Source organism: Martes martes (assembly GCF_963455335.1).
Source record: "Martes martes genome assembly, chromosome: 12".
Lineage (NCBI taxonomy): Eukaryota > Metazoa > Chordata > Mammalia > Carnivora > Mustelidae > Martes > Martes martes.
Genome location: NC_137900.1, coordinates 25,141,194 through 25,162,883, shown reverse-complemented (window position 1 = coordinate 25,162,883; position 21,690 = coordinate 25,141,194). Strand labels below are relative to the sequence as shown.

The following is a 21,690-nucleotide window of genomic DNA, read 5'->3' as shown; positions in this document are numbered from 1 at the left end:
GTCCGGCTTTGTACAAGGGACTGGTGTACTTGTAGAAGCCAAAACCATTAACTACTAAGAGTTGAACGCACTGCTTCCTTTCCCTAAGCACAAGCCCCAGCCCCAGTCCCAGTGCAGCACACAGAGAACACCACTCTCTATTAGAAGAAATGTTTATTGCGGAGGATTAATATTCTTGGTTGTGCTGAAGGTTGTTCTCATCAGAGGATATATTGTCATGAAAATTGTGAAGCTTTCTCAACAAGGACTGAATGATTTCTTTAGAGAAATTTTTCTCCCTGGAAGTGCTGGAGAAGAATTTTCTGCTTGAGTAGAAGAGTCAAATCGCTAAACACAGTACTTTCATCAGGGTCATCCCTGGTGGCCCAAAGGGCCTGGCATACTTGATGCACACAGGTGGGGCTTGGATGAGCCACAGACTCCCCAGAGGCCAGAGAGGAAGGGGGTTGACTCTGGCGTAACAGCTGATCCTTGAAGGCCTCAGCTTTCTGGGGATGTCTGACCTTGTCTCTGTTCTGTCTGACACTTATAGGACGGTTCTGGTCAGCACAGACAGCTTCTTGTCTGCGGGACTTGATACTTGCCCGTTTTTCTTGTTGTGGGTCAGAGAGAGCCCAATATTTGGAGGGAGGTCTCTTGTCAGGCCCTATGTGGGCCTATAGTTCCTCCTGCTGCTGGCTTAACTCTGAGGCCTCAGATCCATACATATGTTCCAGCTTCTCTTCTAGGACCTTCCCAATGGTAGTGAGCTTGTGAGCTTCAGGAGGCCGATCACTCCCAAAAGTAGCCACACTTTCAACTGGGTCTTGGTGCTGCAGTAAGGTGGACATGAACTTGGCTTTTTGCTGGGGACTTTCTTGATGCCCTGTGATTTTTTTCTTGGAATTGATCCACTGAGAAAATTGCCTCATCTTTTTTCTGAAGTAACTTTCAAGAGGTAACAGTTCATTCTGTGACAGAGTTGAGGAAGCACTCTCTAATTTTCTGTCCTCAGCATGGAGGCTCTCCTCTCTGCCTACAGATGTCCCTACTCCTGAGTCCTCACTTCTGCATTTTCTTGCTTTGGGATCCTGAGGTCTCACTTTCTTTGCACTTCTTCTTTGTGAGAAATTCGTAGGCTGGCCCTTACAGAAGTCCAGTTTTGAGTCCCAGGATTCCTGGTGCTCCTCCGTGCTAATTCTGCTGTCCTTCAGTTGGACGTGCAGCACCTGGGATGCTTCCATGTCCCCGCTGCACACACTCTGGGACTGAGTCAGTGAAGCCTTGGAAGTCAAGCTATCTGAAGGAAGGGGAATGTCAGTGGGAAATCCTTGAGCCTGGTTATACTCCTCACTCTCTAGTTTAAACTTTCACTCACTCAGTATCTGTCTTTTCAGGTCTGATAGTTTAGAATCTTGGGGAACCAGTATTTTTGGAGAGGGGTGTTCGGTGGTGAGGGCAGTTTCTACATTACTCATGTTGACATTTATCATTTTGGAGCTTCCCAACTCACTGCTTGTCAAGGTGTCCCAAGATTGGGATTGAAGGGTACACAGCTCCTTGGTGTTGAATATATCCCTGGACAGGTTGGACATAGCAAAATGTTGTAAGTTCTTCTCCACCATCACTTTGCCCTGTTCCATTCCTACTCTGTTACTGGAACTCACATTCTCATGCGTTGGTTCATGCCCAGCCCCAGCTTGCCTTGTGGGCTCCTCTGGGCCACATGTGTTGTCTTGTCCAGTCTCACTGGTTCTCACTTGAGCTCTGATGCTGTGTGTAAGGGGCTGAAAAGTCTGGCTTCCCTACTCAGCTATCTGGATACACTCTGCAGTCTTATGGTCAGTGTCAGAGTGTGGTGCCTTCAGGCCCCCATGTCCTTCATTGCCCACAGATGACATAGCAGGGAGAGGATGATCCACAGTGGGGACTGACTTTGTTGTTCTCACCCTGTTTCCCAAAAAAGGTTTAGAGCTTCCCTCAAGGGGTTTAAAAAACTCAGCTTTGGAATCCACCCCATAAATAAGCATGGCTGAAGAGGGAAAGTCAAACTGGGGAAGAGGCCATGTTTTGGCTTCTCTCAACATATAGAATTTTATGGATTCAAGAACCCTGAGGGGTAAACCCCACCTCTCACTCATGCAAAATCTAATAATATGGGCCTCTAGCACCTGTTGTATACTGGGATCAAGAAAAGAATGCTCTAGAGTGATGCTCTGGCAGGAAAACCTACCCACCATTGTCTTTTTAGAATCTGTGTTTTCCGGAGTAGTCTGGGAACTCCCAGAGAAAGGCACTGCATTGTCATCAGTGAGCCACGAATAACACACACCTATAGGAATCCTACTTGCAGTGATCTGCCAAAACTTCTTGCTCATATGTAAACTAAGAATAATTGTCATTTGATTCTGGTCTGTGTCCTTCCTTGAGGCATTCAATAAATCATTCTTTGAGTCATTCCTTGAATGACACACACAGTTCCTTGTTGTCTCCAAGGCAGCCCTCAGACCCTTCACTAGGTGGCATTCTGAGATCCTCTGTGGGCTGTCTTCTGGACTCTTCTCTAGGATATACCCAAGATTCCTCCTCATATCTTTTCTTAGCTGGAACTTTGTTTGGACCCTCTCATGGAAACTTCCGGGGATACTCGATTCAGTCTTTGCTAGATCCCTGTTACTATGGCCCTGGAACTCAGAGAATTGTAAGTGAACATGTCTGCCTTTTTGCTGAGAGAGTTCTGATAACATATGCTGAGGTTCCATCACTGCTAGGGAGTCTAGATTTCTACAGTCATGGAGGCACCAGCGTGGGATTACCTTCCTTGGGCTATGTAACTCCAGTGTCTCCTGGGGTTCTCAGATGATATGAAAATGGCCAGGAAGGATGGAGACTGGTACATAGGCATGGGATGGCCAACAAACCAATGGAAGGTTGGGAGCTTGAGGACAAATGGTTTCTTTAGGTTTCTGGAACACGGGGACTAAAGCCCACAAACGTTCCTGTTGCTTCTGCAACACGTGCCTTCCCAGGTGTTGATTTTCAGTCAAGATAGGAGAGTCTGATTCATTCTTGGATCTACAGAAAGACACTCCACAGTCCCTAATCAGGAATGAAGAAGGTGGTATGATTGGGAGGCAGGATTGAAAATGGGCGTGGGTGTTCACCTTAGTGAAAGGTAGGGGCTGGGATGAGGACACAGTTTGAGGCAAGGATTGGGGGTGTACAATGGGGAGAGGAAATGGTTGGGAATGCGGAAGTGGTGGAGGTGCTTGCATTTTGGTGGCAGAAGTATTATGAATTCCATTGAATAAGACAAAGTGAGACTCTAGTGGGGAAGTACTACTAGAAATCAGTAGAGTGGCTGCTAAGGACTCACTGTGCAAAGAAGGAAGACCCCAGAAGAGCTGGCTATATTTCTGATGCAAGTTTTCTGCCAAATCCTTGACATAGAGGAGCTGTTGATAAATAGAGAGCTGCTCTGGTTTGCCTTCAATATTCCAGCCAATTTTGGAGGCTGTGGTGACCCGTGCATCAAGGGGATGCAACAAATTCCCTAAAGATGTCCATTGGTATTCTGACCATATTTGATTGGAAAATGGCCCCTCCTCTTTTACTTTCTTCTCTAAAATCTGGAAAGCCATTCTCTTCTCCATTTGTCTCTCCAAGAGGGCCTGGATGTTAAGGCCAGGGAAAGAAATTCCACTGGCCTCCTTGTGCTTAGTAGCAGAGTCTCCCCAGAGACAGTTTTCTGGTTGATGGAAGTAGACTTGCTCTTGCTGAAAATCAGAGTGTGATAATGTGGGGAGGAACATGTTCTTGGCATGGGCCTGCCAATAGGAGAATTCTGAACTTGATGGGTTTGAACAGTCACTACCTCTGATTGTTGGGACATAAGTAGACAACCCACCAGGGCTATCTGGAGATGACTTCTCAGGAACAGGTTTCAATGAGATGGAAATTGATTTAGATTGAGTCACTGTTAAAGGGCAGTCTGGCAGCGGTGAAACAGACAGAGTTGGTGGTGCATGATGACAAGCAAAGGAATCAGTGGGATTCCTTGTCTGAGACAGATGTGGTAAGTGCTTGTTATCTTGTGAAATGGTGGGTTCAAGAACAGAGATGGTTTTTACAGGTAAAGTGGCCTCCGGTTGTCTGAGCATCATATGGTAGGAAAGGAGGAAAGGCACGGGGTAGAGGTATGGAATGGTTCTCTGGGAATTAAGAATCCTAGGCTTTTGGCTCTAGTGGGAGGGAATACCTAGTGGTGAGGGTAAGAAAAAGTCAGCTAAAGGGGTCATTGGGATAGGTGAGAAGATGGAGGGGATTGGGGGCAAGGCTCAGGCAAAGAGCCTGGTATTAGGTCTCCTGGAGCAACTGCAGAGAAGTCAGGAGATGAAGTGAATGATGAGTCAGTCACTGAAGCTGTAGAAACCAAAGGGATCACAGAGGGCGTAGCATCTTCCAGGGCCTCTGGAACAGCAGCCAATTCACCTCAGCAGTTGTGTTGTTACACACCCCACAGAAGGGGTCTGGACATAATAGTTGATGAAAGTGGATGATATCATGACACCGGCCTAGGGGGCTGTGGGAGACAGGAGGTACAAAGCTGCAGCCAGGACCAGAGGAAACATATGTGACCCTGGCAGGTTTGGCAAAGGTAGCCCCCACTCACCAATATCCCCAAGACTTTCAAATTCTAACTCTGAGAATTTTCCATCCCATGTCAATTCCAGGCTTCCCCGAGGCCCTAGAAAAACATAGACTCTGCTTAAAAGAGGGGTACAGGAAAGAAGGTAATGTTTACTCACCTTTACACAAGAGAAAGCACCTTTCTTGCCTCCTCTACTTCTCCCTGGCAAGTTCTCCACCCTGGGAAACCAGGAGATTGATGAAGATAGAAGCGAGAGATCTTGTAAGAGACTGAATAGAGTGTCCTTTAAAGAAATCCTTGGTAGATTGGACTTGGAGAGCTCCAAGAATTAGGATACAAGGTCACATAATCAATGATAAAAATAAGACTTGCATTATTTGATCATTCACAATGGGCTTTTGTATGTATTATCTATCCCATGTGTTACTGAAAAACACCCTATGTGAAACAGGTCAACGGTTACCTCAAAGAGGAAGTTGAGTATGCATGATGTCACAGAGCTTTCACAAAGTCTCAGAACTTCAGAAGTTCTGACTCTTAACGTCTCACATGGCCACATATTGGAGAGCACCCATTGCCCAGATCCATCACTGCTTCATGCTCAGTAATGGTCAGAGCAGGGAATCTGAGAAGGGTTTTGCATTCTGGATGCACTTCCACGAGCCTCTCCTCTGAGGGAATGTATCTAGCAGCTCGCACCCTCAGAGATCCTGGACTGGGCCCTCATGGAGAGGACAGCAAGGATCAGCCTTGGAGAGCTCAGGTGGAATAGGCAGAACCTTACCTTCCAGAGTCCCACCTTTCCTCCTCCTCTTGGCTCTGCCCTGACACTAGAACAAAAAGAAAAGAATGAGGGGTGGGGGCTCATCTCTCACTCTTCTCTCAGAAATGGAGACATCCTTTATCCAAGAACATCAGGACTTCTATTTTAATTTATAGAACTTTGTGTTCCTTGCTTTTCTCAATTTTTAAGGTGGTAAAATATTGTCCATATTTACTTTGAAAACCAAAGGAGGATTTTGTCTGGGAGGTCCACACTTGATTTTCTCAGTCAGAATTTCTTTGTTCAATGTGGACATAGAAACTGAAGCCTGAGAGTCACATCTGTGCTCCCTTAGGTAGACCCTGTATCCTAGGATATAGCTGAGACCCCAGTCTCTTCTCAGAGGCTCAGCACTGTTCTCCTGATCAGCCCATTGATTGAGTGATGCTTGACATGGGAATGTGACTCATGATCAAGACCGAGGAAAATTTGTTTTCTTACGCAGACCTCATACTCTCCATATAACCCAATCTAGAACTGCAGAATCATTATGTTTGGGCTTTTACCCAAGACCCACCACCATACCCAAATAGACTATGAGTTTCAAGTAGAAACCTTAGTGCTTCCTTAATCCTTCGCCCTGTCAGATCTCTTTTCCTAGAGGAGTTAATGTCTATTCTTTCCTTAGACTTCCCATTTTAGGTGTTTTCCTGACCCTACCAAACTCATTTAGAAATGTGGGAAGAGGGACAGGAAAACAGTCATTCTCCGAAGGGCAACTTCTGGTTCCAGATCTAACATTTAAAAAGCCTGGGAGTCATCACTTCAGTCTGTGAAAGAAGCAAAATGCTGAACAGACTAAAAATCAATGACATTTCTTGGAACCATAGTGGCAAACCACTACCTCAAATCTTCTGAGAGTTTCAGTGCAGAAAATCATACCTAAGATTCGCTTACCTGAAACAGAAGGCACTGGAGGCTCAACACTGCTCTCCTGGTAGGAACACTTAAACAGACACTTGGACAAATTGCTGGAGGATGCATATGGGCTAGCATGAGAATGAGAAACTCCTGGGGTCACAATCTAATGGGCGACCCCCATTTATTTATGGGTTATATTACCAGGAACCCAAACTAGTTCTCACAGTAGAGCTACAAAAAAAAAAAAAAATGCTCAAGTTTCTGGCAGGGGAATGTAGTGTTGGAGAGAAAAGAGAAAGGTAACCCATTCTGAAAACATTGTGAAATATTCCCAGTGTTTTCCATAACACAAACCTACTCAATGGGAAAAGCCTACCAGAGCATTATGCCCCATGTGAGAAGGTAAATTACCCAACTACAGCAGCCCCCTCTAGGCTTCCTTTCTCATCGATAGAGTGGAACAAAACAAAACAAAAACCTTTAAACACTAGTGAACATCATAATCCAGGGACATAAGCCCATTAAAGGATGAATGATTAATCATATCCCTTCCCCTGACACCTTGCTACAGTATTGATGGCTCTGGTGTAGGAACAGGAATGTAGCTAAACAGGGCTGCAAGGTATAGTTTATATTTAGGGAAATTTAGGCAAACCTAAAGTCACTAGGAGAGACACAAACAAGGACACTAAAGGAAACTGCAGCCTCCAATATGCATAGCTACCATAAATATTGAACACACCCCAACACCTGACCAGATTAATGTAAGATTTCACATTAAAGATCTGTTTATTTCAGTTCCAATTACCTAATACATCATGTTTGGCTTTCAAAGAAACCTTACAAGGCATGCTAAAGGCAAGAAAAAGTGAGCTGGTAAGACAAACCAAGCATCAGGTGCATATTCAGATATGACAGATTTCGGAATTCTCATATGTGGAATCTAAAATAACCACAACTATTATGTTAAGGGCTCTAATGGAAAAGGTAGACAATATACAAAAACAGAAAAGGTAGACAACATACAAAAACAACCAAGAGAGTGAAATTCCCTGAAAGAATCAAAAGGAAACATTAGAAAACAAAAGTATGACAAATGAACAATGCCTTTGATTGACTTATCTGTAGGTTCCATACAGTAAGGAAAGAATATATGAGTTTGCATATATGACAGTAGAAACTTTCCAAACTGAAATACAAAGAGAAAAAGAATTTTATTAATGCTAATCTAGAATATCCAATCTTTATAAATCTAGAATATCCAAGAACTGTGTTTCAAACTGTATAATAGATATGTAATTGGAATACCAGAAGAAGACAGAACAGAAAAAATGGTTGAAGTAATAATGGCCAAGGATTTTCCAAGATTAATAACAAGTTAGTGATGCATTGTGGAAGTTCAGAGTACACCAAGCAGAGAAATACTAAAAAAGTCTATACCTGGACAAATCATATTCAGACTGTAGGAAAACGAAAGATAAAATTTTGAAAGAATCCAGGGGGAAAGAAAAACCCTACCTCTAGGGGAAAAACATACAAATTATGACATATTATCATAAACCATGAAACAAAGAGATTGGATTGAAATGTTTAGTGTTGAAAGAAACAACCATCAATCCAAAATTTTATATTTAGTGATATTATCCTGCAAAAGTAAAAAAGAAATAAAAACTTGGACAAATAAGAATAGGGAATTCATCAGCAACAGACCTGCCCTGCATAATTTTTAAAAGAAGTTCTTTGAGGAGAAGGAAAATAACTCAGATCTACATAAGGTAAATGAAGAGAAGGAATAAATGATGATCAAATAAAACTTTCATTTATCTTATTCTCAATTGACCTAATAATAATAATAATGTGTTGGGTGATTTTAGTATATGGATAAGTAAAATGAGTGGTATCAATGCTACAAGGCACAGGAGGAATTGGACACTCCTGCACTATGAAGTGGTATAACATTATATGTAATTGGACTTAGAGTAGATGTAAATATATATTACAAACACTAGGACAACCACTAAAAGATTTTTAAACAGAATAATTGAAAGACTAACAAAAGTGAGAAAATGCACTTATATATAATACTTGTTTAAAACCAGAAAAAGCAGAAAAAGAGGGGGAAGGATAGGTATAATGAATAGCAAACAGTACAGACAAGATAGAGATATTAATCCTACTATACGTAAAAAACACTTGGGACACCTGGGTCGCTCAGTAGGTTAAGCGGCTGCTTTTGGCTCAGGTCATGATCCCAGGGTCCTAGGACTGAGCCCCGCATGCGGCTCCCTGGTCAGTGGAGAGCTTGCTTTTCCCTCTCCATCTGTCTGCAGCTCTGCCTACTTGTGCGCTCTCTCTCTCTCTCTCTGTCAAATAAATAAAATCTTAAAAAAAAAAATAAAATCACTAAATGGAAGTGGTCTAAATTCACCAATTAAAAGAGGAGACTGTCAGAGCACATTAAAAAAAAAAGACCTAATTATATGTTGTCTATAAAATATTCACTTTAAATATAAAGATACAGATAGATTAAAAACAAAGAAACAGAAAAAAATGTACCATGCTAACACTAATGAAAAGAAAATAGGAGTAACTATTATTTTGGACAAAGCAAACTTCACAACAGGAAAATTATCAGGGGTAAAGAAAAGCATTACATAACAACAAAGAGGTCCAATTATCCAAGAAGACAGAACACTCCTTAACAGGTACATATATAACAACATAGTGTCAAAATATGTGAGGCAAAAACTAGTATAATTGCAAGAAAAAATAGATGAATCCACTGTTATTTTTGGAGATCTCAGCAGCCCTCTCTCAGAAATGGGCAGATTCAGCAGGCAGAAAACCTGTAAAGATATAGTTGACCCAAAAAACATCATCAATCAACTTGCTGTAATTGACATTTATAGAATACCTCATCCCACCACAGAATACACATACTTCTCAAGCTCATATGGAACGTTCACTAAGATGGACCATATTTAGGACCACAAAACACACCTTAACAAATATAAAATAGAAATCACACACATGGCAACTCACAGACCTGTACCTCTGGAGCTAATAATACATTATAGGTTAATATAAAAATTTTTTTTAATTAAAAAAAAAAAGAAATCACACATAGTATTTTTTCAGACCATAGTAGACTTAACCTAGAAATCAACTACAGAAAGATAGCTGGAAATCCCAACATGTTTAGATTACATTAAATGACACACTACTAATACACAGGCCAAGAAAGGAGACTCAAAAGAAAAAAAACATTTTAAACCAAATGAAAATTAAAATACAACTGAAGGGGCACTTAAGTAGCTCAATGGGTTAAGCATCTGGCTCTTGGTCTCAGCTCAGGTCTTGATCTCAGGGTCATGAGTTCAAACCCTGTCTTGGGCTCTACACTGAGCATAGAAACTCATAAAATAAAATAAAATAGAATAAAAAAATAAACTACATAAATTTGTAAGATTCAGCAAAAGCATCATTTGCAAGTTGTTTTGAATTCATCTATTTGAAAAGAAAGATTTAATATCTCTGAGGGACTTTACTTACCTGATTTACATCTCTGTTTCCAAAGTACTGGTAAACATGGTTTCCTCTTTTGGTAGCACAGCAGCAGAAGAAGGAGCACCCCCACCCCCCCACCCCTGACCCAGGAAGGCAAGGATGGGAAGACTGAGCAAGTGTAATGGGAGAGACTTCTCAGACAAAGATGATTCACATCATTGCAAATGCACTCCTGCCTCAGGCAGCTGGGCATGGAGAATCCATGTGCTAGATTAGAGTTCCAGGCCCACATCACAGGGCTTTAGTACAGACACCAAAGTTTCCTGAGTGCTAGGGAGGGGACAACACGGGGGAGAGAGAAACTCACATGCAACCCTTCCCCCACTATCCAGCCCAGCAGATGTGTCCATCCTTCCTGGCCTGTTAGATGCCTCCAACCTACCTTCCTGATCCACCTAGTCCCATATCGTATATTTACCTTAGTGAAATGTTCTCAGTCTCCTGTTACCCTGATATTACCTGAGACCCTTCTCTCTACTTGGTGATCTCACTTTGGACCTCAATTCATCTCTGAAGTTTTGCTCTACCCCGGGATTTACATTCTCAAGATCTACTCTGCCTTCAGCTGCAGCTCTCCCTCATGCATTTTTCCCTGTATGAAGCCAGAAATAGACTCAGCAGCAGCCCCACCCCCATAGCTCCTCAAAAGTATCCAAAACTACTGAATACCAAAAAGTATTCAAAAGTTCACTAAAAAGCATGAGAAAGCAGAATAGCCTGTACCAAGGAACAGAAAGCATGACAAAGAGGGAGACAAGGGCACGACACAGCCATGGAACTGAGGCAAACAACTTAAAAACTTTTAATAATTCTTTCATTTCCCCAAATCCCTCTTAGGCTATTCACGCCCTACAGGTTCTCTTCCACATGCATAGTGTTTCTCCCTGCTGCTCCTTCTTCCCTCTCTGTCAAGTCCCCCTTCTCCCCCCCAACATTTTTAAAGATTCCTTTATTTTACAGAGCAAGTGTGCTGCATCACAGCAGACCAAACTCTCTTGATTTAGGAAGTGGGCTCCTCTAGCATAATGTCTAATGAGCACAACTGGAACTATACCTAGCAATACCTTTTGGTTTTTTGAATGACACCTATGTTTATTTCTTCCATGAAAACTGTTTTTCCCACATAGCTTCTACCTTTTCACCAAAATACCTTATTGTCATCTCTACCAATGTTAAATAATAATGTCATTTTTGTTGATGGTTGTATGTATTTATTTCTTCTCCCCATGCTATCTAGTCATATAATAACTGGAACCCTTAAGGCTTCATTATTTAGATTATAAACTGTTGAAATTAAGCCCTGTATCATTTCCTTACTTGACTTGCCTACATTCCCTTGCTGACGAATCAGTCTTGGCCCCAGACACCCAATCCTTTCCCTCCCATATGAGGAGGGTTTGCCAGTAATGACAGCCTTCTTTTCCTCTCTTAACCTGTGTCCACAGCTTCACCATTGTCTCTCCCAAAGGAAAGTACACTTCTAGCCCACCCCACTTCACATACCCTCCCTTGACTGCAGGACATATGTCTTTTAAGAAAAATCCCTCCACATATCTTTGAATTTCTGGAATTGTTTTTATTTTATTTATTTTTTTTTCACTTTTTTTTTTTATTTATTTTCAGCGTAACAGTATTCATTGTTTTTTCACCACACCCAGTGCTCCATGCAATCTGTGCCCTCCCTAATACCCACCACCTGGTTCCCCCACCCTCCCACCCCGCCCCTTCAAAACCCTCAGGTTGTTTTTCAGAGTCCATAGTCTCTCATAGTTCACCTCCCCTTCCAATTTCCCTCAACTCCCTTCTCCTCTCCATCTACCCTTGTCCTCTATATTATTTGTTATGCTCCACCAATAAGTGAAACCATATGATACTTGACTTTCTCTGTTTGACTTATTTCACTCAACATAATCTCTTCCAGTCCTGTCCATGTTGCTACAAAAGTTGGGTATTCGTCCTTTCTGATGGAGGCATAATACTCCATAGTGTATATGGACCACATCTTCCTTATCCATTCATCCGTTGAAGGGCATCTTGGTTCTTTCCACAGTTTGGCGACCGTGGCCATTGCTGCTATAAACATTGGGGTACAGATGGCCCTTCTTTTCACTACATCTGTATCTTTGGGGTAAATACCCAGCAGTGCAATTGCAGGGTCATAGGGAAGATCTATTTTTAATTTCCTGAGGAATCTCCACACTGTTCTCCAAAGTGGCTGCACCAGTTTGCATTCCCACCAGCAGTGTAAGAGGGTTCCCCTTTCTCCACATCCTCTCCAACACACGTTGTTTCCTGTCTTGCTAATTTTGGCCATTCTAACTGGTGTTTTTAAATAGAAAGTGTGGTCTTAAGTGTCCCTAAGGCCCCTAGGTCTCACAACTACAAAAACATACTTTAAAATCTGAGCAGGATAAGCTCCACCCAAAAAAATTTCCAGGTGAGAAGGGGTTATAAATATGGCACATCGAATTGATTTTTGAAACCTGGCCTTGTTCTAGAAGAGGCTGAGAAACTGATCCTGATTAAAGGAAACTAAAGATACACAGCAACTGGAAGTAGTATGTCATCCTAGACTAACGCCCATAAGGAGGTTTACACACACACAGATACACACACGCACAGGACATTACTTGATAAGTTGATAAAAATGGAATTTGAGTGGGAGATTAGTTAAAAGTTTAAGATCAATATGAAATTTACGGGAGGAGATAACTGTGCTGTCAGAGAATATTCTTTTTAATAAGAAATACACTAGGAAATATTCAGGGAGAAAGTATGTGATGCATGAAATGTATTCTAAAATATTCAAGAATGTATGTATAATTTTCATATGCATATATGTGTTTTCCTATATGTAGAGAAGGGGAAGGAGAAAAGGAGAGAGAGATTGTAAACAGGTCAAAATCTTAGTAGGTACATCTGGGTAAAGGGTATATGGCTTTACCATCTATGGCTTTACCATCTATGCAACTTGTCCACAGCTTTATTTTTAAATACATTTTAAAAATGAATTTAACCCAACCTTTGAGATTTCTGGCTTTGATTTCAGAAGCTACTGCCTCCAACATACCCAGACCCCAGATGTGTGCAATGCTAACTTTAAAACAGTTGTCTCAGGTTCTGTCCAATGCAAGAAACCTGGGATCCTCTTTGCACATTTGAAACATGCTAACATTTCAACAGGGTTTTACAAAACTGGCAAAGACCACCCCACTCGGAAAAAAAAAAAAAAGATTTTAGAAGTTACATGCAATATAAAACAAACAACAAAGAACAATAGTTCAACATGGTTACTAACATGGAACCCCTAATTTCTTTTTTCTCTAGTGCCACCAGGTTGCTCCTCTCCTGGGTTTTGCAGTGTGAATGGATTTACCCGCACTTTGTTTGCTCTGCTAGTCAGTTACCAGTCTTCCATCGGATTTCCATCTTCCAGAAATGTGTTGACAACCTTTGGCCTTTGTGCTCCCCTTCTTGTCATCTTTAAGCATTTATTTTTAAATCCTTTGTTTTAACAGCTTTACTGAAATACAGCTCACATACCATAAAATTCACCCATTTAACATGTGTAATTCCTTGATTTTCAGCATATGCTTCACCACAGTCAATTTTAAAACGTTGTCATGACTTAAGGGAAACAAATCTGCAACCTTTTGCTATCATTCTCCTCTGTCTCCTCCCTTGAGCTAAGATGAGTCTATTTTCTGTTTTGAAGATTTCACTATTCTGGGCACTTCATGTGAATGGAGTCATATGTGACCATTAGTGACTGGCTTCTTTCATTTAACATGTTTTCAAGGTTCATCCCAGTTTTGACATGGATTGGTCTTTTTTATTCCAAAAAATATTATATCATAGGGATATGTTATATTTTATTTACCCATTTCTCAGTTGACAGATGTTTGAATTGTTTCCATCTTTTGACTTTTGACCTTTTAATAAGATAGCTGTGAACGTTTGTTTATAAGTTTTTGTGTAGACCTATGTTTTCATTTCTGGGGAGTATATACCAAGAAGTGGAACTGCTGGGTCCCATGTTAATCCTATGTCTAACATTTTGAGCAACTGCCATACTGTTTTCCAATATAGCTGTACCACTTTTCATTCTCACCAACATTGTGTAGGGGTTCTAATTTCTCCACATTCCCACGAAAATTTATATTCTTTTTGATTTTAGCCATCCTTGTGGGTGTGAAATTTTGGCAAATAATGATTTCGATTTGCATTTTTCTGATGGTTAATGATATTGAGCAGTTTTCATCTAATCTTTTACTTTTAAAGCCATTTTGAAAGAGGGGAGTGCTTGATCTTCTCCATTATAGGTGAAACACAGTAGTTTATTTGAAAAGTAACAGGACAAATTTTTCTTCTAAATATTTGAAAACACATAGTGTCAAGTCTTTAACAACATATACAGTGTTCTTCTGTACTATTTGCATATTACAGTTACTTGGTGATTAAGGGACAGTGAAATTCTGCCCTGAATTTGCTCCGTAGGATTACTACTTGTGAGGGGTTGAGGAATTCACTCAAATGGCTCCTCAGGGTTGACTATAAGGCAGAGCAGAACTGATTGCTAAAGCGTCTAAAGCCCACTGCCTTTTGTTACCAATGCTTTGTACACCTGTTGTGAATAAATGTGTTCCACAGGTGATAAACATCAAAGAAATGTGAAAGCTTTGATGTGGACACATGGTATATGTCTCAGAGGTGGATGGCAAGATGTTTTAAAGGGGCTTTTGCACTTTAATCACAGTGTATCACACCCGCCCAATGATAATAGTGCAAGTTGAGTGGCAGATATGTGGAAAGTTATATTATTCTGTGTGCCCTTGGACAAGCTTAAATATTTCTGTAGTAAAAACCATTAAAAATAAGATGTTGGGTGCCTCATAAGGACAGGGAGGAGGGGTCAGGAGACCTGGCAAGGGTAGATCAGTCCATCAAGACTAGAAGTTAGCTCTCTCTCAATAAAGGCATTCAGAAAGTATATTTCCTTTGAGATTGGGAAAAAACCTCTTTCCATATAACAAGAAAGAAGAGGAAAATGAAGAATATGGAGATTTCTTCAGAAGGGTTTTGTTTTATTTTGTGAGAATCTCCATCACTGCTTTCTTGCTCCTCTGTGAGCTGTGGTCCAGCACATCTGCTGGGGAAGCAAAGATGGCCTAAGTTTGAGGAAAGTAAAGAAAATTTGAAAAAGATCTGAGGGCCACCTGGGTGTCTCAGTTAAGAATCTGCCTTCGGTTCAGGTGATGAGGCTGGTGTCCTGTGATTGAGTCCTACTCCTTGCTTGGCAGAAAGCCTGCTTCTCCCTCTACCTCTGCCAGTCCCCCTGATTGTGCTCCTGCTCCCTCTCAAATGAAATTAAAAATAAAATAAAATAAATTAGATTTGAGAACACTGAGGAGAGAATGTACTACGGAAATAGTGCTCTAACCCCATTTATTTTGTTCCACTTAGTAAGTCTTGGCCAAAAAAAAAAAAAAGGCATTCCATGGAGTTCCATGGTAGACCCCCAAACATCTGTATCCTGGTACACAGTCTAGAACTCACCTCTGGTTCATAAGTTGCAAGTCTTCTGGGGAAGAGCTACCTTGGCTCCACTAAGGCCCTGAATACTGAAGGTGACATACCACCATCCTAGCCATAGTAAAGGCAGTATCTTATATATTGTCATCAAGTGTGGATGGAAGGCAGCCACCAAGATCAACTTCCCACAAGGGGGATGCCATGCCTGACAGCCTGCAGGTATTGCTTGCATACTCAAGGAACAGAACCATGCCTTTTTGGAATAATTCATTGGTAGGTTGTGCCAGGTTCCAGTCTGCCTCAAAGTGGTGGTGCCTGGATCAGACTGAGGAAGGAGGGGAGCGGGACAGTGTCCTGAGAAGGGGATGATTAGACATAAACTTTTGTTCTACCAGCAAGGTCCCTCTTTCACCTTTTCACTTCTTCAAAGGTGTCTTATCCTGGAAGGTGGTAGCTACCTTGACAACATTCCTACCACTAACAGCTAAGTGATGCTTTTGTTCTGCAAAAAGCATCCTCAGTCCAGCAGCCTGAAGAAACATGCAGGGAAGGGAAGCACTTCCAGTGGAAACCTCAGTGTCAACTTTAATGTGAATCACAGGACAGATTCTTCAGCATCATCTAGGGTATTCTTTGACCCTACCCCAACCAGCTGAAGATCAAGCCGAACAACACCCCGCCCCCCGAAAACACTCCCATTCAGAGTTCATCCACCTGTGCGATCCTCTGATCACTGACTTCTAAGTAATGATTAAGCTACTGTAACACAATAACAGTGAAGTAACAACAGTGGCTTAATCATTATTTTCTGAAAATTATACCTGTCTTTCATCATCCTCAGATCTAGAAGCCTTGCTGTAAAGGGTGTAAAATTTTCAGTGAGGGGAGAGGTGTGAGCTACTATACATCTTCAGTAAGGCTAAGCCATGGGAGAGCAGAGAGAGCCCAACTCGTAAAACTTCAACAGAGAGGGAATGGGCTTTGGGGGCTTTTGTGGGCACATGATATATACTTCCCAAGAGGTCCAGGAGATTAGTCACCTTTTAGAAGCTGAAAGAAGCAATCAGTAACAACTGAACTGAGTTACCCAAAACCCATGCTCCCAAGACAGTACACAGAACAGACAACACGTTATTGGAGAAATATTTATTCCTCACAAGGGATTATTTTGGGGTAGGAAATGCCCCCCAAAAACCTCTCAATGGAATTTCTGGAGAAGTTTTCTGTCTAAATAGTAAGAAACACATTTCTGCACACTGTGCCTTCAGCAGTCGTGAGAGTGGCTGGAAGCCACTGGGCAGCCTGATGCCCGCAGGTGGCCTTTGGGTGGGACACGGGCTCCCCGTGGGGCATGGAGGGGGATGCTTCTGATGCGGTAGCTGGTCCTTAAGTGCCCCAACTTTCTGGGGCTGTCTGTCCTTGTTTCTGAGCTGTCTGTTACTTCCAGGAAGGCCTTGGCCAGCAAAGACCGCTTCTTGCTGGCAGGACCTGGTATTTGACTCCTTAAGGGCGGGAACCCTGTATTTGAAAGGATACCCCGGGACAGGCTGTGCCTGGGCCTGCACTTGTGCTTTCTGCTGAGTTTTCCCAAACTTGGTTGGGGAGGGAATGGGCTGCTGAGGGCAGGTGCTGGCTAATTGCACGCAGACTCCCCGTTCTCTCCTCTTGGAACTTCCCAACAGCTGTGGTTATTTTCTGAGCTTTGGGCATCCCAGTAAATGCAGCTCTACCTTTAAGCAGGCCTTTGCTTTCCACAGAGGATAGGGGACTGTGCTTCTCCTGGGAATTTTCGTGCATTTTGCCTTTTATTGCAAGAGTAAGCCATTGCAAAAATTCCTTTTTTTTTTTTTTTAACTGAAAAGGCTTTCTTTCAGAAGGAGGCTGACCCTTCTGAGAAAGGCTTTCAGGAGGCAGCTGACCCTTCTGTGATAGGGTCTGGGAAGTCTCTCTTCCCAGGTTTACCTTCAGTACCGCATCCTGGGTAGGGAACCTCTTCTTCAATGCCACATGTTCCATAGGGAAACTGTCTGTTCTCGGTTGGGATATTCCCAGTCCTGCATCCCCTCCACCATGCTCTTGTGCCTTGGAACCCGGAGGCCTCATGGTCTTTGCAGCCGGTGGGGGATTCTTATTCTGGCACTTCCTTAAGACATGCTTAGGGACCCAGGGCTCTGCTGTTGTTCCATAGTAATTCCTGTGTCCTCTGGATGGACACGAAGCACCTGGGAAGCTCTCGTGTCCCCACTGGAGACACCGTGGGCACGAGTCTGTGAGGCCTTATAAGTCAAACAATCTGTGGCAGGGGGCAGGCCAATGCTAAGCTTTAACTCATGCAAGAGTGGTTCTTTAAGATTCAATGTGTTAGGATCGTGTGGTATTGGTATGTTTGGTGGGATGGTGGTTTTGACTTGAAGCTTATTCCCCTTTATAATTTGGGAGCTAACTGGCTTGTGGGTTGTCAAGATGCTAGGTTGTGATGTGTATGGAATTCCTTGGTCCTGAATAACTTGGTCCTGGATTCTTCATCTTTATGCCTTGTTGCCCTCCTCTTCTACCACCGGAATTTGCACTCTTACCCTTTGGCTCACGTCTGAACACACCTTGCCTTGTAGGTAGCCTTGGGGCCGTCTCTTTCCTACGGTGTCATGTCTGACAGGTATCAGAGTACGGCTGCCGTCCTTAGTTTTTGGAACATCCTCTGCCAACTGATGGTTGATATTAGAGCGTGATTGCCTCAGAATTCTCTGTTCTTCCTTGCCCAGAATTAAGGTGGCAGGGAGAGGACGAACGGGGTTGGGGGCTGAACTTGCTGTTCCTGCTTTGTCTCCATGGAGAGATTTCAAGCTTGCCAGGTTTACCGTTTGAAGCCTCCAGGTTTCCAGTTTGCCCCAGAACTCACGTTGGTTGAGGAGGAAAGGCTAGAATGGAATGTGGGCTCTTCAATTAAAAGACCTCTATGATTTCATGGACCCTAGGCAGAAGGCCCCAAGTCCCCCTCTTATGAAATCTTTAAACATGGTCTTCCAGCTTCTGTGCTGCACTAGGTTCAACAAAGGGAAGCTCCTGGAAGGGACTCAGGGAGTAGTCCTCAACCTCTGATGGTGGCCAACTTCTCTGGTTTATTTCAGTCTGGGGTTTCTCAGAAAGTAGTGATGTCTGCCTCATAGTATACCACGAATTCTGCACAGTCCCAGGCAATTGACCCTCATTGATTTCCCCAGACTCTCTGCTTAAATGTATATTCAGGGCATTTTCAAGTTGTCTCTGACCGTAGTCTCCCCAGACACCATGGCGGTTTTCACTGATGGGCTCCTAAGTTCTTTCTCAGAAACATACCCCATTTCATTATCTGAAGAGTTAACTGGGTCACTCAACAGATAATCTTTTGGGCCATTCTCTGGAATATGTCCCTGATCCTTCTTCAGGTCCTCCTTTTCCTTCTCCAGATTTTCATCCTTCTCCAAATCATTGTTATCCTTCTCAGATCATCTTTGTACTGTGCCAGGCCACTGTACTCTAGCTGAAGCATTTCTGGGTCCCCCACATACACACTTTTAGAGACACTCAACTTGATCTCAATCTTATTAGAGTTCCCTGAGCATCCACGATAGCCCTGAGTCTCAGGTAGCTGTGGAAGAGTCCCGGGACCGCTCATCATTGCGAGAAACTCCTAGGTCCTGGGGGACAGGCCCCACCGGTGGTGGGTGATCCTCTTTCCAAGGGGACTCTCTAGTTTTTTTCGAATCTCATCACTGAGAGGAAGCTGTGCATGAGGGATAGAGATAGCAGCATGGGCCTGGGAGGGACCGAGATTACAACTTGGGCCTTGGTGGCACAGGGTTTGGGAGAGTGGTTAGGAGCTGAAGGACAATAATCCTTGTGGCATCTTTGGACAACCATGGGTAAACCCCCACACACGTTCCTGCACTTTGTGCAACATGTTCCATTCCAGTTGCATTTCAGTTGACGTGAGTCTCTCGGATTCATTCTGAGGTCTGTGAAAACACACTTGACAGATCTTAATGTTGGGTAGAGGACCAGATGGCAGGATTGGGAGTGGGGATTGAAGGTGGGCCTGGGGCTGGACATATGGGTTAGGTTGGGGCTGGGTTTGAGGCAGGAGTTGAGGCGGAGGAAGTGATTGGGTAACTACTGGGGATTCCTGCTCTGGGAGGCATTCGAGATGTTATGTGAGGCATCGGCAGCAGGGAAGAAGGACTCACTATGAGGAGTTTGGAGACCCCAGAAAAGCTGGATGGGAGTGTGCTGTCAATGGCCCTCCTCCAAGGTTGTAGGATATGGGCGCTGCTGATGCATAGGCAGCTCCTTTGATTGGTCTTTGCTGCTCCAGAAAGGAAGGGAGGATGCCCAATCACGCTTATCAGCAATTGTTTGACTTGGAAAAGAACCCTTTGTTTCCTTCCACCTGAGGAAGTCACACCTCTTTTGGACTTGTTTCTCTAGAGGTGCCAGGGCATCAGGGCTGAGAAGTGAGAGGTTACCAGGCTCTACAAGGTTGGCTGCAGGGTCTCCCCTGGAAGAAGCCTATGAAGAATGCAGGGCTTGATGGAAATCACGTGGATCCAGGGTTGAAGGGAAGAAGTCTTTGGCATGAGTTTGCCAGTGAGGGAGGTCTAAAACTGACAAGCTGGAGGGGTCAATGCCTGTGATTGCTGGGACATAAGTAGACAACCCACCAGAGCTCTGTGGGGGTGAGCTCTCTGGCACAGGCTTCCTTGAGATGGAAATCGGTTTAGATTGAGTCACAGATAAATTGCAGTCCGGTGGCGGTGAAGCTGAGCGGGTTGGTGGTGCTTGATGACGAGCAGAGGTCTCAGTGGGATTCACCCTCTGGGACAACTCCCGTAAGGGGCTGACAGCTTGGGAAAGGGTAGGTTCCGGAGAGAATATGGTATTTAGAGACACTGTCTCTGTTTGAACACTATGGTCCACTGAATGGGCATGATGGAGTGGGACAGGAGGTGGAAAGGCAGGGGGCTGGGAATTTGGAATCCAAGGGAGGAAAGGGCTCTGGTGGCAAAGAATCACCCGGTGGTGAGGGTGGAAAGAAATCAGCCACAGGGATCACTGGGTTAGGTGAGACGATGGAGGCAGGTGGTGGGGAAGGCTCAGGCAGCGAAGCTGGGATTAGCTCTCCTGGAGGGACTGCTGAGAAGTCAGGGGAGAGAGTGAACGATGAAGAAGTCACAGGAGCTGTGGAAGCCAAGGGAGTAGAATCTTCCAGAGCCTGCAGGAACAGCAGCCGGTTGATCTCAGCAGTTGTGCTATTACATACCTCACAGGAGGGGTCTGGACATAACCGTTGACGAAACTGGATGGTATCATGATGCCGGCCAAGGGGGCTGCAGGAGACAGGAGGTGCAAAACTGCAGCCAGGACCAGAACAAGGGGAGGAGGCCATGCAGGCCTGACAAGGGAGGGGCCACCTGAAGCCTGCTGCCCCTTCACAATGCCCCACCTTTATGACTTGACAGTGCACTCAGTAGCCTTCTCCCCAATATCTGTTCCTATGGCTAACCCCCCCCACCCCCCATGGCTATGACAGACTGCAGTGAATCCTGCAATTGCATAAAACGTGCTCTAAGAGGCAATAGGATCAAGGGGAAAAACTGGTCACCTTCTTAAAATGGAGATCAGCTTCCGGGTCTCCTCCACTTCCCGTTGGTACCATCTGCCATCTGGGGAAACAGAAGAGTGAGTTATCCAGTGAAAGTAGACACATAGGTATTAATACAGGAGTCCCCTTACAACAAAGCCTTGGGATGTTGGACTCTGAAAGCCCCAATAATCAATCGATGAGGGCAAATGGCCAAGGATGTGAAGCTGGCTAGTAATCTAGCTTCCTGTATAAGGTACTTTCATGTAAATTATCCATGTGATGATCGGACCACCTCTGAAGCAGAGAGGTCGGGGAAGACTCCTGAGTATCCATGATGTCACAGAGCTTTCACAAAGTCAGGAGACAGAAGTTCTGACTCTTGTCATCTCACATGGCCACCTACTGGGCAGCACTCATTGTCCAGATCCATCACTGCTTCATGCTCAGTCATGGTCAGAGCAGGGAATCTGAGAAGGGTTTTGCATTCTGCCTGCACTTCCATGAGCCTCTCCTCTGAGGGAATGTATCTAGCAGCTCGCACCCTCAGAGATCCTGGACTGGGCCCTCATGGAGAGGACAGCAAGGATCAGCCTTGGAGAGCTCAAGTGGAATAGGCAGAACCTTACCTTCCAGAGTCCCACCTTTCCTCCTCCTCTT

The 21,690-nt window shown here is 43.7% G+C and overlaps 1 protein-coding gene across 1 annotated transcript; it reads right to left on the bottom strand.

Moving 5' to 3' along the window:
- Positions 1 to 260: 260 nt before the first annotated feature.
- Positions 261 to 20,835, bottom strand: LOC308353333 (spermatogenesis-associated protein 31D3-like; the record flags this gene model as incomplete). The annotated part of the gene is given in 13 exon segments (XM_080820185.1): positions 261 to 656; positions 660 to 1,349; positions 1,353 to 1,784; positions 1,788 to 2,834; positions 2,838 to 4,131; positions 4,133 to 4,197; positions 4,201 to 4,206; positions 4,210 to 4,241; positions 4,244 to 4,303; positions 4,306 to 4,455; positions 4,458 to 4,585; positions 4,794 to 4,848; positions 20,391 to 20,835. Coding segments are annotated over 13 exon segments (4,800 nt in total).
- Between the last annotated feature and the right edge of the window lie 855 nt (positions 20,836 to 21,690).